This window comes from Condylura cristata, unplaced genomic scaffold (genome assembly GCF_000260355.1).
Source record: "Condylura cristata isolate star-nosed mole 26May11 unplaced genomic scaffold, ConCri1.0 scaffold00035, whole genome shotgun sequence".
In the NCBI taxonomy this organism is placed as follows: domain Eukaryota; kingdom Metazoa; phylum Chordata; class Mammalia; order Eulipotyphla; family Talpidae; genus Condylura; species Condylura cristata.
In genome coordinates, this window is record NW_004567136.1 from 7,422,834 (window position 1) to 7,444,460 (window position 21,627).

The window sequence follows — 21,627 nt, forward strand, 5'->3', positions numbered from 1 at the left end:
GGCCCTGTGCGGGGTGTCCTGGGGGGCGGTGAGCAGCCCCGGGCCCTGTGCGGGGTGTCCTGGGGGGCGGTGAAGCCGGGCGTTCCGTGACCGGCGCCCAGATCCCTGGGGAAGCCAGAGGTATCTCTGCATTCCCCCTGGAGTCAGCCACGCCCCACAGCCAACCTCCACAAAGTGACAGAGCTGGGTGTCCCCACACAAAGGCATTCTGCCCAACCAACCGGGTGCTCGGGGACCCCGACCTGTGAGCGCAGGTCGGGCCTGTGTGTGGCTGCTGCATAGGAAGGAGAGGGGGCCCGGAGAAGCAGAACACACCTGCACCTGCCGCCATGTGGTGGAGGGGCATCCAAGTACCCTCTCCCGTTGGCCACAGCAACCCCACTTAGGATATCATGGGAAGGAAACCTCCCCCAAGTTGGTAAGACATTCGGAGCATGAGCCCTGACCTCATACTTTGCTGCTGTACTGTAAGCAAAGGATGGCTGGCCGCCGTCTTCCTGGATTTCCTCTCCTCTGACACTGGGTGATGAGCACCCCAGACATTGCAAGGAGCAAAGTGTCATACTGCCGCACTCAGCCTGCACAGAAGGCATGGGGTCCAGCACATGGTTTTCAGGAGGAACCGTCAGAAGCCATTCTGAACTCCTAACCCAGTGTCACTAGTCACCCTGCCAAGGCGCGGAGCGGGCTCGTGGGCAGTGGGGCAGGAGAGGTGGGACCAACCTCCGCTTGAGGTTGCTGAGGCACAGAAAAGGTGGCTGGCTGTTGGTACTCGCCCGAAGCAGGTGACTTGTAGGCTGTAGTAGCGGCTGGCTGGCTCGGTGAGTTCTCAGGTGGGCTCTCGGCTGCCTGCTTGGACGGGGTGGACCTGGGACTCCACCAAACCAGCCTCCGGTCCCTCACTCCGTAGGGCTTCTGTAGTGGGAAGCTGTCGAGGACCGGGGTACAGATATTTCCTTGAGACTGGCACTCCAGACACTAAACATCTTAGGGTGTTTTTTTCATTAAAGGATTGCTGATTCAGGGTAGAAGTTACAGACCCACATTAGAACTTGGCCTTGGGCAGCTGAGTCATCCCCGGACATGGCCTGAGAAGTTGCCTCTTCTGGTCCTCTTCTGAGATCACTCCCCCCCACCCCCCCGTCCCCAGCCTGCACAGCCTCGTCTCTCTCTGTGGCCTGCACAGGCTCGTCCCTCTCTGTGGCCAGCACAACCTTGCTGGCAGCAGTCCCTCAGAATTGCACACTGATCTCCAGAGGCCCCTGACAGCCCCCAGAGTGAGCGAGCAGCCGTGCCACGGTTTACAGCCTCCACCCCTCAGTTTCTGTGATTTGGTTTCCAGGCGAACGCAGAACCATCGTGTCCTGCACGCGGATTGTGAACAAGACCACGACGCTGGTGAATGACAGCGACTGCCCACAGGCCAGCCGTCCAGAGCCACAGGTCCGCAGGTGCAACTCACACCCCTGCCAGGCACGGTAAGGAGCCCTGTGCCCAAGCTGGGGCCGGCCAGGGTCGGGGCAGCAGCCCCCACGCACCAGGCGGGGTGACAGCCAACCCCAGGTCGCTCTGGCCACGCCCCGTTTTTGCCGTTTGCTCAAAATGCTGACGTTGACTACCTGCGCTTTCGCCAGCTGGGAGGTGACTGAAGGGAGACCGTCAAGGGCACCTCACGCAGGGCAGACCAACTGGTGCGGGTCAGCTCCCCCAGTCTCTGGTCGGAGAAGAAGGAAGCCACGGTCAGAACTTGAGCTCCCGTGAGGCCCCGCCCCTGAGATGCACGTGTTGGTGTCCCTGGTGTGTCTGGAATGAACTCCAGGGAGTTCAGATCTGGGGCTGATGAGTGGAGTCTGTCAGCGCCTCTGTGCGGGGCCCCGGTGCATGGCAGAGGCCCTCAGACTCTCCGAGTGAATTCTCTGGGGCTGCCACAAGTGGGACTGGGTGGGTCGTGTCACCCGTGAGGCCTCCAGCAGTGGGGGCCTGGCGTGCCGTAGTGACTCTGCAGGGTGGCATCCCCCGGCCACGTCGCCTGGGCTGGAGGTGGGGTTGCTTTGTGATAGTGCACCCCAGGTAGGGCGTAGTCACCTCTTGACACTAGGTTTCATTGTAGACGTGGCCATTTGGGTGTTTCCTAAGCTCGGCTTGTGCCCACCTGCCTGGTACTTTCTTGAATTGTTTGGTTTTCACTCCGACGTCTTGTGTGTGTTAAGCTGGTGAAGCGTGTGACTGAGAGAGGCAAGGCAGCAGGTGAGGGCTTTTAAATTGATTGTAGATGGCTCCTGGCACAGTAAGGCTGAAATGCTACCCTGAGGCCCGTAAGGAGCAGCTCACTTTGTTTGGGGAGTTTCCCGGGACATCTTGGGTATGAGCAGCCACCTTACAAACCATCGCTAGCGCCATCGATCCATCCACCACTCACACTCGCCAATGTGATGTCGCCGAGATCGGGCAGGTCCGTCTGCCCCGGAAAGCGTCACAGCCTGGCTCCTGTGACATCGATGGGGTCAAGTGATGTTAAAGGTGGGGTCAGGTTGAGTTCAAGGACATGACTGAGCAAGAAAGATCTCAGGGAGCCATGCAAGGTCCCTGAGAATAATGTTTGTGGGCTTACGGTAGTGGGTGCAGAAAGTGAAGGGGTTGCCCTTAGCGAATGTGCTAGAAATGCACTGTTTAATCCAGGAGTAAAAACTGAACTTGGGCAGGATAGTGGGGGGTGGGGACTTGTGGCAGCTGGCGGACACGTAGCTGCTGCAGAGAGAAAGCACCTGAGACAGAGCCCGTGAACTGGGAAACAGAACCCAAAACCCACTGGCAAAAACTACATTAAAGAAGCCAAAATGCTACCGGCAGTTGAGTCTGGCGGGTGAAAGCACCTTTTTGTATTTTCATGACTATTTGACCTTTAAAACAGCAGAGATGTTTGACTTTTTCCCTCCCGCTTTCCTGTGTTTCCCCTTTAATGTTACTTTTCTTCCACCCTCTTTTTCCATTGCGTTCCTGACACTTTCCTTTCCCCAACTGTACCCCATTAGCACCTCTTTATTCTAGCCGTAACCCTAGATGTGTGGACACCGTCCCAAGCCATAGCAGACGCGCGCCCACGCGCCGGGCCCACCGCCTCCCTCTCGCACGGCCGCGCGAGCACGCTGGCGCCGCACCGTGCAGATCGCGTGGGTGGTGGTGAGCGACCGCAGCCTCACCTCGCTGACCGGTCTGCAGGGGCGTGGTCCCGCCGGCCCTGGCATCTCAGAGTAACCGTGTGCCAGCTCTTCAGGTTCAGGCTTGAGAGTCCTGGCACGGGAAGGAGGAGATGGTGGGAGACGGCTTGTTCTGAGGCGCCTAGGCCATGCTCCCACAGTTCATACTTCTGCAGTCGTTTAGCGCTTATAGACCACTTGAAAGGCCAGTTCAAGCTATTAGATATTTCCCCAGAGAACTGAGGAATTGAACTTCTTCCCAGGCAGTACATAGTATACTGTACATTGAATTAGAGCGATTCAGAAAAAGAAGATTGAACATCTTGCTAACAATTGAATTGAAGTCGTTTGCAAGGAAGTATATTTGATTTTTTAAATTGTCTTCGTGGTTCAATTATCTTGACATGGTTTGCCCTGTTTGAGGTTAAATTTGAATAGAATTCCTCATGTGGCTATGAATGCATGTTCTTGGAGGGGGGGTGGAGAAAGAGATCACGACTTAAGAATGAAGCCTGAACACGTGAAACCTTAAGTATAGCAAAATCTGAAAAGATTCCATTGTCTAACCTATTTCTAGCTATTCTGAAACTCAAATGTTTTCTTTTCTGCATTCCTCTAAATTAAAACAGGTAAATCTTAAGTGTGCACAGAATAAGCTGTTATATGTCTTACCAGTGGTACATGAGTTATGAGAAATTTAGTTGAATTCCAGAACTTTTTTTCTGACATTATCCAGCTTCCAGAGCCTCACTTCCATTTATGTATATATATATATATTATTTTTTTAAGATTTACTTATTTATGCATATAGAACTTGGGTACAGGCCAGAGGTGCAGGGGCAGTGAGATGACTCACCAAAGACAGAGTGGGGAGCAGAACAGATAGATGAAGCACACTGCTGAGGGGAGCAGCGGGCGGGTCTGGAGAGGTCTGCCGCGCCTGTGGGTCACCTCCATGGCTGGGGCTCGAACTGGCACTGAAACAGCTGCATCGTGCTGTGCTTTAAACCGTTACGAGCCATCACTTGCATTTAAGTTCAATAGTTTCGAAGCCGTTACTTACCTAAGTTAGGAAGTGCTCCAGCTGGAGGAATAAACCGTGGAGAGGTGTGCATTCAGCGCTGCGGGTTCTAGGGCTATGCGCAGACGCCCCTGGCAGCTTCCACCGGGAGCAGAGGCCGGCGGCCAGCGCCCCACATGACCCAGGCATCTCAGGACCAGAGATGCTGGGGACAGTTCCCCACGCCCCTCTCAACCAAGCATCCCTGGGTCACGTTAATGGCTTGTCCTCCCTGCTATAAGAGCCAGCTCGCTCCCTGAGCCGCTGGTTAGGAGCCTTAGGGTGGAGAATTTGGCACAGAACATCACCTTTCAGTGGGAGAGGAGCGTTCCCCCGGCTGCCACCCGCTCTCCCTGTGTCCTCCCCAGAGGGGGTTGCTGGGAAGTTACGCCCAACTTCACCGACCTTCCCCGAGACCCTGGGAACAGAGGCTGACTGCCCCTCTCCCTGTGCCAGTCATCTTCCGGTGGCCTCACAGATATGCTGCACCAGAAGACAAAAGTGGGGGCACCAGCAGGAGGCAGCTGGGTTTGCACGTAGGAGACAGGACTGTCTCCGTGGCTGCTGGTGTCCTTGACGCCCTCCCTGGAGGGGAGGGGGCGTCTGTCTCTAAGCAGTGGTTTGTGCTTTTGTGGCATAAAAAGGATGACAGTGTCATGTGCTAATCCATCCACTTACTTGGCCATTTCTTTTTAACATATTTATACCATGTACACATGGCTCCTTACTATGAGAGCCCTCCCCTACCCACCTGGCACAGTTAGTACCAGACGAAATGAGAAAGGGCCTTGAGAACTGAAAGGGGACCCCAGTCTCTGTCCAGCATGAAGGTCTCTACTCTGAGGGTCTTTCCACACCTTGCAGACCTGTCCCTTTTCCTCTGGGTCCCAGCTTGCATCACTCAGTCAAATCCTACCTTGAAAATAATCCCTTGCCTCCTTTATCCCCCAAACAAATATCAGAATAAGCATGAACAACTTTTACGTACCGTTGAAACAATTCAAATGAACTTGACAAAAGCTGTGGGCAGGAGCCTTCCTATAAACAGGATGACTTCACTGAGTAATGTGTGCACTCTGGTCCCACCCCAGCGTGCATGTTAAATTATTTAAATAGTTGAGCTTATGCCTTATAGAAGCACTTTGCATCTCTTCCTCCCTGGAAAACCACTTGAGCCTTTTCAGAAAGATCAACATTGGCAGGTTCCTAAGCCTCAGAAGGCCCCTGCGAGGTGCATCATGGAGCTTGGGTTCTTTCCAACCCTCTAAAGCAGAGTCTCTGCCCACCTGTTACCTGTGCTGCACTTTTGAAGGCTGAGCTCGGTTCCTTGAGGATCTGCTTTTCCAAATGTTTCAAGTCTTGGGAGTTCCCCATGGTTTACAGCATTATCCTTCTGCCCCAGGGGTAGGGAGCATTAGCTGGGAGGCATGCCAGCTTCTCCTACAGCAGTCGAGCTGAAGGTCACTGTGTCAAGGAAGGAATGCAATGAAGGGTTTCCAAGACATTGCCGTGGGTGGGAAGAGATTTAACCTCTCATAATTTCTTTTGTCTGGGAATAAATTTAGGGGAACCTTATCTAGGAAAGGCTTCAATCCTGGAAGAATAAGGATAGGAAATAGGTGGTATATGAAAGAGGAGCGTGGAGAACCACATTGGAGAGACTCACAGAGTCTAAAGTTATATATGGTTTTCTCTGCTTCTGCTTGGAACCATCCCCAAGAGAGCCTTACAGGAAGTCTGAAATATCCCAGGAAAGGATTTGCACATGAAATCAGTCAGGCTGGCTGCCTGTTTGCTAAGGCCACAAATGCCTGTTTGAATGTTGTCAATGGTGTGTGACATGGTTTCCTTCATCCAATGCATATAGAAAATCCAAAGATACCACGATCAAAAAAAAAAAAAAATGACTATAGAAGCAATAAAGGAACATAACAAAGTGGTAGGATAAAAAATCAGCACACAAAAACTCTGCTGCACTCCTATATGCAAATCATTAGAAGCAAGCAAAATTAAGAAAAATTTACAATTTACAGTTACACTGAAGGATGAAATACCTGGGAGTAAATTGAGCAAGGGAAGATAAAGGATCTATATATACATTGAAATCTGTAAGACACTGTCAAAAGAAGACACAATGATGGAAATATAGCCCGTGTTCATAGACTGGAGGAATAAACATTGTTAAAATGACAATACTGCCTAAAGCAATTTACAAATTCAATGCAGTACTTGTCAAAATCCCAGCAAAATTCTTCAGGAAAATGAACAAACAAAATTCTAAAATTTTTGTGGAACTACAGAAGACCCCAAATAGTTAAAGCAGCCCTAAAGTAAAGAAGATAAATGGAGGTATCACATGCCATGATTTCAAACTATACCCCAAAGTAGTAGTAATCAAAACAGTATGGTAGTTGAATAAAAACAGAAACACAGACCAACACACTTCTGATGTATTCTTTTGATGCACTGGGAGCACACCTCTATTATGCTGTTTCCCAAGGAGAATTTGGATCGTAGGCTGCCCAGAGTGACAATGCAGCCCACCAGAAAAATAAGCCAACCTTGTACTCCCATTGAAGAGATGACGGAGGGGTTGTGGGAGCAGCCACCCAGTTAGCTAATACAGAACTCCTGCTCTCTCCCCCAACCTCCGTGCACCTGCTCCAAAACCTCAGTTCTAGCATGGCAATACAAAGAAAGTGACTTGGGATCCTCTATTTCTAAGGCACATTTGCCTTTTTCTTTAGTGAAGCAAGATGTTAGATCAAGACAAGTACACAATGAGGATCTTTGATCACAGGCAACAGGAATCAAACTGGGAAATGTACCAACGATATAAGGCTGCAGAAAGGATGTGGAGTAACTCCTGCAACTGTGAAGGGGTACTGAAAGAAGGAATTTGGGTGCCAGATCTAGTGGGCAGAGCGGACTTTGCGAGGCTCTGAGCAGCTCCCTTCCCTCAGGAGCTGCTCACTCAGAACCCAGGCTACTGAAGAAGGTCTGCTCACTCTGGCTGAGCCCACATGTGCTTCTGTTGGCAAGTGAGGAAAATGGGAGCGTTCTGAGCCAGAGGAGGAAAGTGACACTGGGGAGGCCACATCAGCAGCTTGTACCCCAAACATGTAAAGGCCCTTGATGTCACATCAAACCAAAACTAAAAAATAAAGAACTTTCAACAGATGTGGGTCAGCTGCAAGTCTGACAGCAGCAGGGCTCCTGTGCCGGAGAATTCCTGTGTGCTGCTAGGAGAGGTCTCCCGGCGGGCGTGTTACTCTTGGTTGTGAACTTTCAACATCAGCAGCTGTAGGATTTTCAAAGCATGAGAGGTTTTTCCAAAGTCTTTATGATGGGGGTAGAACCTGTTACCAAACCCCAAGCTTCTCCTGGTTATTTTAACCCCCAAATTATACCAACAACACAAGTGCCAATTCCTGGGGTGTAACTGGATCAGGTGTGACAGTGGAAAAAAATGCTGCTGGTCCTGCAGCCTCAGCAGCCACTGCTCGGCCTCTCGTGCTTCTGCGTCCCAACCATGGACTCCGTGTTCCTGTGAATCCTAGAGAAAGTTCTCTTTCTCGGGCCTCCCTGTGGCCTGGAGGTTAAGTCTCAGCACTATCACTGCTAAAACCTGAGTGTGATCCCCAGCCAGGGAGCTGACCCACAGGGAGCAGCAGACCTGTCCTGTCCTGCCCACTGCTCCCCTCAGCACTGGATTTCAGTCCCGACACTCCAGTCCTTATGTGCATAAATAAATAAAAGTAAATCGTTTTAAATATAAAATAGTACCACCTACTTCTGCTGTTGCACAAAGAAGGACCCTTTGCATCACTATTCAAAAGGGGGGCTCAGAAAGGCTGGCAGAGGACCTTGAACTGGACTTCCGTTCAGAGGGGTGAAGAGGAAGCCACAGGGGAGGGGCTCCCTTCTCTGGAAGCGAACATGCCCTGCCAGAGTGTCAAAGCGTGAAATTAAACAGACCAGTTTCGCCAAATCCGCTACTTGGTTTGTTTTCTGGCTTGTTCTTAGTGCTGTCTAGACCATGCTGGAAAAATACTAAGATGCAGGGCCTCGCCATCTAGGTGAGGAGCTCAAATATGACAGTGCTTTCCCAGGAGGCCCAGGGGCATGGAGAGATGCTGGAAGAGGTCTGGTGCCAGGGAGTGGGAGAGGCTCAGAGGGGCCCGCACTCCCGCTCAGACCCCAGAGCACGGGGGCACGTGTCACAGGGAGCAGACAGGTGGCAGAGGCATGTGTGGCCGGGCTCCAGGCTTCTGGCTATGAAGAAAACCGACCTGCTCCAGCATCACCGTCTTTGGCTCTGACGCCCCCAGAGTGCCACTGTGGCCAAACACGGCGTCCAGCTCACAGCCAGGACGGCAGGCTACCTCTCGCTCCCTGCACCATTGTCCGTGTCGCTCCTTGGTTTACTCTTCCCTTCTTTTTCTTGTTCTTTCCCACAAGGGTGAGATATCTGTATCTGTAGAGCATGTGCGCCAGGGTGTGTTCTTCACTCTGCGGTGTCCAGCAGGACCCAGACCTAAGGAGTCCTTTGAGCAGATTATTCCATACCGGTGGGGAAGTTGCCTTCAGCCCAGAACAGCGATCTCCAAGGTCAGCAGCGTTGCGTTGAAATCAGGTCAAGCTCCAGGGCCATGAGTGTTTGCCCACTGGGGAGCAGGTGTCTGACTTAGACAAGTGCTCCTTTGACAATGGGTGGGCTGAAGGCCCCAGAGCATCCAGTTGCCCGGTGGTTGCGTGATTTGCCTTCCCTGTGCCGTGGTGATAGGCTCTGCTCTTGCTCTGTCCCTCCCACAGGGGAGCCTGACCTTACCTGTCTCTAGACTTGGCCTTCTGCTGAAGCTTCCCAGAAGCCTCTCTTGTTGGACTCTGTCAGCGTCAGTCCCTGCAGCAATCGCTCTGAGCCTTCCTTTGTCTGTGTGTGCTTGTCAGCGGCCTGAACGCCATTTACTTTAAAGTTGGTAATACAAACAAGAAGGCTACATCCTTACCCTCACATCATCGTGTCCTTGTCTGTAGAGACAGGAAGACACCCAATTTGTAGGTTCAGTAGCTAATCAGAAAGAGGGGCATGTTCTCTCCATGCCTCCCACTGGCGGAGGGTTGGGGGGGATTGAGATCTTGGACTTGGGGAGGCAGCAGCCCACAGTGTTCAGGGCCCAGCCCCCCTCCCTAGCTGTAGGCAAACTCATGAGCATGTCACCTGATCTCTTCATCTATAAACTGGAAAATCAGAACCCCTCTCGTAGACGTCTTGAGAAGATTAGGTGAAGTAATGCCTATAAATTCTTCATCCCGGGTAAGCTTTGGGTGAACACTAGCCAAAACCATCATCATCGCTCAGCTACAAAACTATATTAATGATAAACATGGGCCAGCTGTTGGACGCAGCATTTTATGGGTTATCCATCATTTCATGAGACACTACACACACACACACACACACACACACACGTTTTTAATACAGTGTGTGACTACAGAATTTAAATAACCCACGCTGGTATTTTCCAGGCAGTAAAAGATTGGGGGAAGTTCTGAGTGGATGCTAACATTCCCCTTCTTGTCAGGACGAGTTTATATAATTTTTATGTATTTCAGGGTAAATTGAGACAGCAGGAAAATCTCGAGTGGTTCATTTCTAACACCATGAATGTTTCTGAACTCTCTCTTTGAGAACATCAGATAATATTGTCAGCGGGAATCGAGTAGAACTTGGGGAGGAAAAGGGATTATGAAAGGGTTTCAGAGTCATTCGAACCCCAAGATTGGGTTACGGGCTCAGTGCGTGACCAGAAACTTTGCAGATGTGTCCTGCCCAGGTGGCTCATTACAGCCCAGGCTGGAATGATGGCGGGAAGTAATGAAGTTCCACTTGATGTGGACGGATGTCAAATGCTGGGGGCTGCCAGCACTTCTGCCTGCTAACTTATACTTGGATTTAAATGCCAACGAAGGAAGGCGCACATAACTGATGAAACATAAGCACACAATTTCCAAGAGGAATTCCTTATAGCTCCATGATCAGAAATGAGCAGCCCAGAGGTAGTGAATGTGTGCTCGCCCTCGCCGAGCGCGTCAGTTGCATCTTCTCTGCCGCAGCTTCTAACCCACTGCCTGGGAAGAGAGGGCTCCCTGACCACTGGGAAAGAGCTTTGCTCAGAATCTTGAGAACGGGGAGAGAAATCACATTCAGCTGCACATGCCCAGTGAGTTGTCTGGGAGGACAGGGGGTGACCTGAGAGCCAGGCTTTCTCAGGGGTCTAGTCAGAAACAAGATCAGGGCTAGTGTTCATAGCCAGTATACTTGAATCCTCTGGACTCTCATGTGTTAGCTTACAGGTGACCACACCAAGCCCTAGAGGCTCTGATTCAGTAGGTCTGGGGGGGAGGGGGTAGGTTGAGGGCCTGCATCTCTGACAAGTTGTCCTTGATGCTGCCCAGGTCTTATGCTGGGGACCACTGACATGGTAGTTAAGGTTCCTAGAAATCTCAGCTCCAGAAGGTTGGGGGAACAAGCAGCTCTGGTGGATTGAACCCCTTGACTTAGAATTCACTGCAGAGGCCAAAATGCTCACATAGGAAGGGGATGGGGCTGATGTAAGGGGAAAGGCCATCAGCCATCTCCACTCCTGAGAGCTGGAAGCCTGGTGACCCTAACTGCATCGAGAATACAGATAGGACCCTCAAGGGGGCTCTGGGCCCTACACACAGGAAGCTCTGGTGATGGAGGTGGGGAAAGGGGGACAGGAAGCTTGGCACCCAAGTTCATAGGCAAGGAACTTCCACACCTCCTCTCTCGGGCCACATTTTTGGGGTGGTGGGTCAGGGCAGCAGAGTTTCTAGCAAGTCTCCTGTGATAACCATACAGATGAAGCCGGAAAACAGGCTGATCCAGGTCCCCTCCATCTGTGCCCAGGGAGCTCCTGGTAGTCTGTCTGCATCTCTACATGTTGTCAGTCTCCTGTCACAGGCCAGTTCTAGGCAGGGCTCTGTGGTGTGGACAGCCATGAGCTCAGAGACCTGTGCCTGGGCTCCCTTGGAACTGGGACAGTCCCTCTGCTTTCCCTCACTTCTATCCCCCACCCAATTCTATGGAGTGGGACACCCACCCCCAGTTCTCAGTGGACCTAAGACTGTAAATAGTGTCATTACAGGCCAGAAAGGATAATGTAAACTGGGGATTTTATATCTAGCCAAGTTATCCTTCAAGTATCAAGGCTTTAGACAAACAGTTTTCAATGTGTAAGAACTAAGGCCATGGGGTCCGTGAAGCCTTCTAGAGAAATCCGTTAGACCAGGATTCTTTCTCTATAAAGGGAAGATATTAAATATCTTAACTCTACAGGCCATGTGGTCTCTGTTGTAACTACTCGGTGCTATCATTATACCACTATAAAAGCAACAGACAATATATAAACAAATGGGCATGGCTGTGTGCCACTAAAACTTAATTTATAAAAACAAGTGTCAGAAGAGATTTGGCCCTCAGGCCATAGTTTGTCAATCCCCGTAAGATAGAATGCTCTTCTTGTAACCATGTTGGGGGCACATTGGTAAAAGGACTGGTAGTGAGCATTTAGTTATGTCTAAAACTAAATCAAAGCTGGAAGTGGGAATGGAAGTATAATATGTAAGTGTTATATAGTCTGAAAAAAACAGAAAAGAAAATGTATAACAAAAGAATCAAAAGAAAAGAGAAAACAGAAAAGTAGAAATATATAATGGATATGTTTAGCATTGGCTGCGAGTTAAGGCATGGCATTAAAATCTGATAAACCAGAGAGTGAAAGAAAAAGGGGACTAAGGCTATTTTTACACCCATCAGCCTGGTTAAAGTGGTGAAGACAGATGATAATAAGTGTTTACAAGGACATGGACCAAGAGGAGTTACCATTTGTTGCTGGGTGTGAGTATAAACTGGTATAACCACTTTGGAAGTGTATTTGAACAAATTCTCATGATCCAGAAATGTTACATAAAAACAAAATGTAGAAAACATAAAAGAATATTAAGAGCAATGCTACTTCTAAGAGCCTAATATTTATAACAATTCAAACATGAGCCCACAGTACCAGGAGACATGTGGTCTAGTCGCCCAGTAGAATACTACGCATCAGTGAAAATGGATGAGTATATGACAAACAGTATGGCTCAATCTCACAAATGCAGTGCTGGATGAAAGAAGTTGATCACAAAAGACAAAAGAATGTGTGCTCTGTAATTTCATTTCTATAAAGTTCAAAACCAGGCACACCTACTTGGTGGTAGAAATTAGAATTTCTGGAAGAGTATAAGAAGTTCTCCTGAAGTGCTGGGAATGTTTTTATCTTCATATCATTTGTTAAATACCTTGCTTTGTAAAAATTCATCAATACCCTTAGAATTTATATATGTTCCTATATGTATGTTTAATTAAATTAAACCTTTCCCTAATCAAAATGGTATTATTAAAACAAAAATAAAACCTTTATATATACATGTATATAAGCAGAATACAGCACCCACATTTAGCATCAACTCAAAAGTGGGAGCACTAGGGTGTCCACTGACATTAGACTCAGCCTGAGCATTTAAGGCTGTGCCTCCATTCACTCATTTAGCACACTTAACTGAGCACCTACGATGTGCCAGGCTGCCTTTGAGTGGTGAAGATGGGCAGGGATACAAGGCAACTCCAGCCTTGTAGGAAGAATGCATGCCGTGAGACACAGGACAGAGGCCCTGCCTGATTTGTGAGGTGGGGCGAGATATGCAGAGGCTGTGGTGTGACACTTCACTGCAGAGCTGGCTGGCACTTAAGGGGAGAGCCCATCTCGCCCCCACTCAAAAAAAAATTGACTTGGAGGGCTGCTTTGCAGGCATTCCCCTTCCTCATCAAGTTGGGAATTAAGTGAAGACTAAAGCTCGTAACATCTGCGCATAGAACGGTCCGGTGAGTGTTGTTATTTCTTATGCACTTGGAGCTGAACCAGTTACCACAGGAGAGCATGGATTTGCTGAGGGGACATTGACCAGCTAGCTGTGTGCAGAGCAGGACGTGAGGACTGCACATGCATCTGCATGTGGCACTGGCCTGGATCCAGAACAGGGCTATGTGCACTGGCGAAAGAAGACAGATGTAGAGGGATGTGGGACACCAGCCCTCTGGTGCCTGACATATCTCAAGTGTCATCACACGCCAGGCTAGTTTGGACAGGCTGGTGGGGCAGACAGCACCAGCCGCATTGCCGTGAGCTCCTCTCCACGCGCAGACCCTGCTGCTCTTCCGCAGGCGTCACTCAACACCTCTGATCCGGGGCTTCAGTTTCTACCCTTTGGACATCATCCAAAATATGGACATGATTGGCAACCTCCCAAGTGTCCCACAAGAATGCACTACTTGAGTAACTTGGCTCTGTATACAATGGAGTGTTGTGTAAGTATTAAAAAATCACTCTCGAGAAAAGACGTTTTGATCACCTAAGAATCAAGTCTATCAAGAGTGAAATAAGCAAAATATAAAATGATGTGTTTATGCTATGACATCAACATCAAAGAAGAGACGTTTAAGAGACAGACGAGGGGCACGTGTGATTCGGTTCTCTTGCTCTTTATTATCTACCTTCCTGATTTCTTCAAGGTTAATGAGTTACACTTACAATTTCTACTAAATAAACAAAAAATCTATGACTGTAGAAGAGTCTGAAAGCAAGTGAAAATGTGGATGAAGTTGCCCTGAAAACCAACACGAAGGTCATTTTAGGAAGTTCCACTCACCATTCAGTTGTGCATTCATAATGCACAACTATGGAATAATATAATTATTGTGGTAGCTGTTGTTATTGTTGTTGTTGTTGGGTCTTCAACAAGCACAAGGTTCTGTGCTAGAAACATCCCTTCAAAAGACCCAGGGATAAGGCAAGTCCTCAGACAAGAGCACCATGGCCAAATGTGTCCAGGCTTTTGAGGGTGAAGAGAGCGGAGTCTAGACTCAGAGGCCCCAAGGATTTCACCAGAGAGTGGACACCTCTGTCGGTCTCGAGACAGGTCCTGTTGCTTACCCAAAAGTAAAACTGGACAGCATGCAACACTCAAAGGACGGAGAAGATGCCTCCAGGCTCCGTCGGTAAGACTTGATGTGCAAGTCGTTGCTCTGGAGTCCTGGAATCAGGGCCAGGAGTGGGAGCCAGGCGCTCAATGCCTCTGCTGGGGGGAGATCCTTAAATGTCTGTTAGACAGAAGCACCTTTGCTGACGTATATTTGGGAGACCGTTTAGCAGTCAAGGAGAAGCAGCATAGACGGTTCTGACATGAAAAAAACTCTCCAACGCATCCAGGGGGATTTCATGCCATAGACGTCATAAAGCTTCATAAAGCCAAAAATCTTACGGCTCTTTCCTCTCTGCTTGGAAGACCCAGGAACATGGTTTCTGTAGCTCATTAGCCATTAAAATGATTAACAAATTATTATTTTCAATTGCAAGTAGTTATGGTATTCATTATTTCCTCGCATGCCAAGACCCGTTGCAATCGACTCAGAACATGAATTCTCCAGAGCAGTCCAAAGTTTCGGAATAGTTTGGACAGGTCCACTGTGGCGGCCCAGCCAGCCTGCAGGGCTGAGTGGCTGAAGGTCTCCATTACATAATTTACTGAGCAGTTAATTGAGACTAATTATTGTCTCTCCTGCTTGGGAGCGAACATCTGCCCAGCATCTGCCGTGACTCCATGTGGTTGAGATGTTTGAATCGTTCTTGAAGTGAAGTAAAGGACATGAATATTTTAGTGTGGATTTATCCCACTGTAACTTTTTATAGGAAACTGCTGGTACTTTTATTAGCCAGCAGCGTTCATACGCAGTGTCTCTCCAACGTGCCGGAGCTGAGCTTTGTGGTGTACGGAGAACACGCTGCCTCGGCAGGACCCGCCGCTGAGGAGAGGGCGACTGCGTGTGCTGCAAGAGGGGTGCAGATCTCGGGCTGCTCTGCCCTGAGCCTGGGGGCGCCTGAGTCTGTGCGGAACGGGGGGCGCGGCTGTGCGGGCGGTTCCCGTGGATGATGGACATTGCCGCTCATCTGTGCTGAAGGGAGAGTAAGGGTGCTCCCGGCGTTTACGGTAGGGAAAATTGGACCTGGGTTTAGGTGCGGTCCCCCACGACTCCCTCAGAAAACTGCGGTGTTAAGGCCCAGGTGGCAGGCAGGGGAGCAGTGGGCGATTCCACAGGGCACGTGGTTTGGCCCACACAGATCCCTAAGATTTCAGATGTTTAGACTAACAGCCAGTGAGCCTGACTGCAAGCAAGCCTTGGGCGAGGGGGGGACACACTGGCCGGCCAGAGCAGGGGACAGCTATCCTCGGGCATCTTACTACGATCTGTCCAAATTCTTATTTTCCTCAGTAGAAGTCTAATTTTTCTTTGCTGACATACATTCCGGAAAAGCCCTTGTAACTTTTGGTGCAGGCCCCCAAGATTCCCTGGTGGCGCAGCAGGTTAAAGCGCAACACTAGGAAGCCAGACACAGCCGCTGCAGCACGAGTTCGATCCCCGCCTGGCCAAGCCTGGCCAAGACTGGCCAGGGAGCTGGCCCACAGGGTGCGGCAGACCGCTTCTGTCCTGCCTGCTGCTCCCCTCAGCAGTGTACTTCATCAGTCTGCCTTTCTGGTCCCCGCTCTGTCTCTGGTGAGTCCTCTCACCACCTGCATCTCTGGCCTGTACCCCAGTTCTGTCTGCATAAATAAATAAATCTTTAAAAGAAAATGTAATTTTTAGTGGAACAGTGGAGGAGCATAGGCTGACGGAGGATTAAATGATCAGACTGGGCCTTCGCTGCCAGGCTCTGGATGTGAGACAGTAGGCACTAGGGAGCCATTGAAGGCGTTAGAGTGAGGAAGCCACTTGACTGAAGCCGTGGCTGAGGTTCATCAGTAACTTGGGAGGGAGACGAGATCCCATGTTGGGGTGCAAGCAGGAGACAGTGGTATGGCACTAGCATCGTGGCTGGGTGGTGGGCCGTGCCAGGAGGGCCAGACGCCAGGTGGGCCAGATGCCAGGTGGAGCACCCCTTGGACCTGACTCCTGGGTCCTAATGCCCCAGGCTGGCCTCTGGGAAAGGAAGGGCCATGAGAGTTAGGCAGTAAAAAAAGACAGAGGTGCGATGGGGAGCCCTGCTCTCCTCTAGGCAGCCGCTCACACAGGTCTGGAACCCCCAAAGTGGAGTGCCAGGGGTCCCCTGCACTGGGCCCGTTGTCAGAGCGCCAGGGCCGTCATCGGCCTAAGGACCGTCCCACAGTGATGCTCATTGGGCGCTTCCTCACGTCAGCTGGTGCGCTGGCAGGATGCCAGCCACTGAGCAGCCCCCTGTCCTCAGCTGTCCTCCGTAGCTCAGCCTAGATGCCTGTCACCCCACGAAGTTTCCTGTCACCCCACGAAGTTTCTTCTCAACTTCAGCATGGACACGACTCTGTACAAGCCAGGCCCCTCAGAGCCACCCCCTGTGACTCAGCCGTGTTTATGAGGCAGAGGGATTCGAAATAGACCGAGTCACCTCGGAGGTCATGGGCCAGGAGCCGGGCTGGCTCTTGTCTGCTCTGGGGGAGTCAGGGTCGCCTTCAGCAGGAGGGCACAGGCACTAAAGGAGGGCTGCGGTTAAAGGCAGTGGCAGCAGGCTGGGAAGCTGTGAATCCCCTGCAGCTGTGAGCCAGGACCCCCACAGGGCGCCCGGCGTCAGCCACTGCTGTGCTCGGACCACAGGTGCCTCTTCCCCTCTGCGTCCCCTCCAGAGGACAGAGCTGGCTCACTGCACCTCCCATTTCCAGAGAGTCTTGTGAAATTCTGAGCATTTTCATAGCCAAGTGGGTCAGCAGTGGTGGGGAAGGTCGGGGACATCTGCTTGCATATTTCATGTTCAATAATTTTGTGGGGCTGGACAGCTGGGACAGCTGGGCGGGGACTCCTCTGGGGTTCATCAGGTCGTTCCTGCAGGTGTTCCTGCAGCCCGCTCGGTTCAGGACTTGGGTGCCCTGGACTGGTACTAGGCTGGGGTCCTGGGAAAACCACGTCATACCATTAATCTGAGGAGGTCTTCTTTTCCCAGTCTTCCTGGGACAGCATGCTTGGAAATAGTGTAGTCGATCAACCAGAAGTCAAGTGAGCATGTGTGTGTGATAGGAACGCGGGAAGCAGAGCGAAGAAGAAAGCCGGGGCCTGGGACGTGTGGCCAGCAAATGGCGCAGAGAAGCCCCTTTGGGTGAGACACAGAGGAAAGACACAGCCACCACCCGCCCCATCCTTGGCACGGCAGACGCTGCGGGCTGAACGCCCCGTAGACATGCCTTGGCCCCACCGGCCTCTTAAGATTACAGAGTTCGGCTCTCCCTGGTGGCGCAGCGGGTTAAAGCACAGCACTGAGAAGCTAAAGCCACTTCCGCATGAGTTCGACATGGCGCGGCAGACCTCTCCTGACCCGCCCGCTGCTCCCCTCAGCAGTGTACTTCGTCGATCTGCCTGTTCTGCTCCCCGCTCTGTCTCTGGTGAAGCCTCTCACCCTCCGCATCTCTGGCCTGTACCCCAGTTCTGTATGAATAAATAAATAAATCTTAAAAAAAAAAAAAGATTACAGAGTTCACTTCCAGCATCTTCCAGCATCCTTCAAACAGACGTTGAAGGAGGCGCAGAATGTTTCAGTTGTACTTTGAAGAACAGAAGTTGGGTACCGTGCCATGTGTGGCCTTGACCGTGATGGCGGTCTCACAACTCTCAACATCCTGAATTCTGCTCTCGATGGATGCCTGATATGGGCGGCAAATTACATCTCATGGAGCTGAGATCCACCTCGGTGGTTGCTCCCCTTAAAGAAAGGGTCACCTTGGGCAAGTCACCTAACGTCCTCACCTCTAAGGTGGCACCACATGGAGTCACGGCAAGGAGCAAGTGAGTTGAATCCTGTCATTTCTTGAATGCTGCTGGCACATGGAAGCACTCGTAGCGGGTTAGCTGGTGTTAGCTCTGGAGAGGCCATTCTAGGAACTTTACCCCTTAACCATGTTATGGCCAAGTGTGGACATCCCCCCTCCCACCCTCCCACCCTGTCCCATTTCCCAGCAGTGAGAACTCTCTAAACTGACTCAAAGGACTTTGAGGGGGAAAATGGAAAACTGCCAACGCCGGGCAATCACCATCGCCACAGTTAGGGCTGCAGTGATAACGTCGACTCCAGACAAGCTCACAGTCACAGTCTCTCCGCCTGATGCTTTTCATTTCCTCCTTTACAAAATAAATATGGGGATAACATTACTTCTCGGGGAAATGTACGTGAGAACTCATAACTTCTGAGTTTCAGGTGGACGACTCTGAGGAGATATTTAACATGCAGCTGCAAAGCATCGTCCTGCCGCCCCGGAGAGTGTTGAAGAGTGAAGAAGAAAGCCAGCGTCCCCGTCCGCCGTGAAGCCCAGCACAGCTTTCTCCTGCTTCTGCTTCCACAGACGTCTGTCCTATAAAGGCAGCCGTGCAGAGACGCTGAGCCGTGCAGCGTTCTCAGAGCAGGCTGCTGCCATCTGCCCTGGGTTGAGAGTGACTCAGATGGGCCAGAGAGACTGGCGCTGACCTCACAACGTGGCGCCTCAGAGCTGGCGTAGGTGGGTTCACTCAGCAAAGCCAGTCACGGGAACCTTTTGGTGTATAAATGCTATGTTCACTCTAGACTGCGGTCTGTTAAGTGTGCACAGCGCTATCCTACAAGAACAATGAACGTCCCTTGGCTCCACGTGACGCGGAGTCCAGTGAGCACATGCCTTTGGGAAAATGGGGCCAGTAGGCAGGCCTGGTGCTGGGTGGCCGCAAACCCTCCATTTGTGAAAAAGTGCAACACCTGCAAGGTGCAATAAAAAGAGCCCCGCTGTTCGCTGCTCTTGCCCGCCCCCTGGACAGATGAGGGGCCCGGGGCTCAGCGGAGACAATAGACTCACTCAAGTTTCAGGATTTAGTACTTGCTGCTGCTTTTCAGGCTTCCTTCATTCGAGTCATGGGGGTTTTTTGAAAATTAGAAAAAAGTCAGTTTGAGATAAAGTCAGTCTGTGTTGGTTCTGGCGCCCACAGACCGCCTGGTGCAGCAGGCTTTGGGGAGTGGCAGCTCCGCTGAGCAAAGCGGATGCCCAGGTCGAGAGTTGAATTTACAGCCATGGTCGTAGCTGAATGTACCTGGCCCTCGCAGAGCCAGGCCTGACCGCCCGTGACTGTTTCCCCTTTAACCTGTGCTGAAGCTCTTTACGCGGTGACATGTGGCATTTGATAGTTTGATAGTATGCTGCTATCGGCATGACAGGATAGAGGGGATGTTAGCAACAGAGCTGCTGGCCAATGCCAATCCCTTCCTCTTGCTGCATCCTGGAGTCGGGTAAAGTTGGCACTGGCCCGCTGGACAGACCACTTGCCAGCTTGAATACTTGTTTTGAAATCGAACATCTCACACTGTTGATGGCAGTTTGAAGTTGTCCAAAATAAACAAGCTTGCCGCGTTCTCTTCCTTGGTTATCACTGTTTGAGAGTCACGTTCTAGTGAATATAACATACCTGTGTTAGGTAAATGACCCCGAAGTTGTTCTGATTCCTTTGTGACAGCTCAGTCACCTTACAAGATCCTTTATCTAGTTTAAATCTCAACCAGATTTGACTAGAAACTGGATTTTGAATAGAAGCTGGAACGTCTCAGGCCTGTGAACATGATGGAGCTCGTAACCCCTGCAGTGCGTGGCCTGGTGAGGTCACCCGTCAGAGGGGCATGAAGGAGGCAGCTGGAACTGAAGTTGCTGAATCGTGCCTTCCTGAGGAGATCTGTTGGTGCTCATCCTCAGTATCTCAGAGTGTGATTTTTTTTTTTAGATGTAGTTATGCATACAGAACTGGGGTACAGACCAGAGGTGCAGGGGCAGTGAGAGGATTCACCAGAGACAGAGTGCAGAGTGGGGAGCAGAACAGGCAGGTCGACGAAGTACACTGATGAGGGGAGCAGCGGGCGGGACAAGAGAGGTGTGCTGCGCCCTGTGGGTCACTCCCTGGCTGGGGATCAAATTCATGCTACAGTGGCTGCAGGGAGCTACATGGTGCTGACGCTTACTCCCTGTGCCACTAAGGAGGCCCAAAATCTCTGTTGTTTTGAGCCATTAAGTGTATGGTACTTTGTTATAGCAGCAGTTTGTTTTTGTTTTGTTTTGTTTTTTAATAATATAATAGTTTATTTTTACATCATTGTGTGCCTTTTTCCATCTCAGCTGTCATCCCCGTGGGCTTCCCATCACCAAATCACCCGTATGCCATCACCATAGTCCAGTGCGTTTCCCTCCCCCTACTGTTTTGATCCCATTCCCCACGCCACCCCCACAAAAATAGCAGCAGTTTTTTTAAAAAAATCTTACGCGGTGACGGAGCTGCCCAAGGGTCTGCTTGGAAAGAGTGAACTTGAAGGATGTCCAGAGGGGCTGAGAGTGCTGGACAGAGAAGGACGTCCATCCCACCTCCAAGGGAGTAGGGAGTGTGGCCAGAATTAGGGGTGTGTTAATGGTGGCGTCCTCCAGAATGACAGTTTCATTGCTTTTAAAAGAGCCACTGATTCAAACTTGGCTAATAAATGTTGCCGTTAAAGTTTTTAGGACACAATTAAAAACAAATCCGACTTACCCCGTAATGGTCATATAAATTGTTTGATGGAATGTAGTTACTTCCCCAAATCACTGGATTTGGGCCCAGCAGGCCTTGCTCCACCGCGCACTGCATTCTGGTCCAGCATTCGAATGGCAAGTAACCCCCAAGTGAAGCAGTGTGCAGTGGCCAAGTTCATGCACAGCCAACCACCCTGCTGGTGTTCAAGACTCAGCTCCAGTATCGCATCACCTCCCCGGCCCCAGGCCCTCGGCCAGGGCAGTCGGTGCCTCCTTATAACTGCAGCACGCACGCACACACCACCATGTCCCCCCGTGCTCAGCTCCACCTGACCAGTGAGCCCTGGACACTGAAGGCCCAGCGGCTGCAGGCCCGCGGGGTGTTTGGCTGTGTTTGCATCAGTGTGTCCAGCACGGTGCCTGGAATCATGGACTGGATTCCCTGAGATTCCAGGTCCAGGTCCTCGAGAGTCTGCATTAGCTGCAGGCAGAGCTTGGTTTGAATCCCAGCAGGTCCCAGGAAATGAGAACTTCTCAGTTCATCTGACAGGGATCTTCATGCTCTGAGGAGGGGTGCAGGGGCGCCTTTTCTCAGCTCCGGGAGGCAGGGAGCACCCTGTGGTGGGGAAGGGCAGGCCATAGATGGATCCCCGCATCTGTGTGTGCTGGGGCTGTGTCATCCATTCCACTGCTGGGCCCTGGGCCCCGGTCATGAGG

The 21,627-nt window shown here is 50.9% G+C and overlaps 1 protein-coding gene across 1 annotated transcript in view; it reads left to right on the forward strand.

Moving 5' to 3' along the window:
• Window positions 1–21,627, forward strand: part of ADAMTS17 (ADAM metallopeptidase with thrombospondin type 1 motif, 17) — a 195,371-nt gene that overhangs the window by 162,437 nt on the left and 11,307 nt on the right. Inside the window, exon 19 of the mRNA XM_004692959.1 lies at window positions 1,343–1,478. Within this exon, the coding sequence (XP_004693016.1) occupies window positions 1,343–1,478 (136 nt within the window). The remainder of the gene's footprint in view (window positions 1–1,342; window positions 1,479–21,627) is intronic.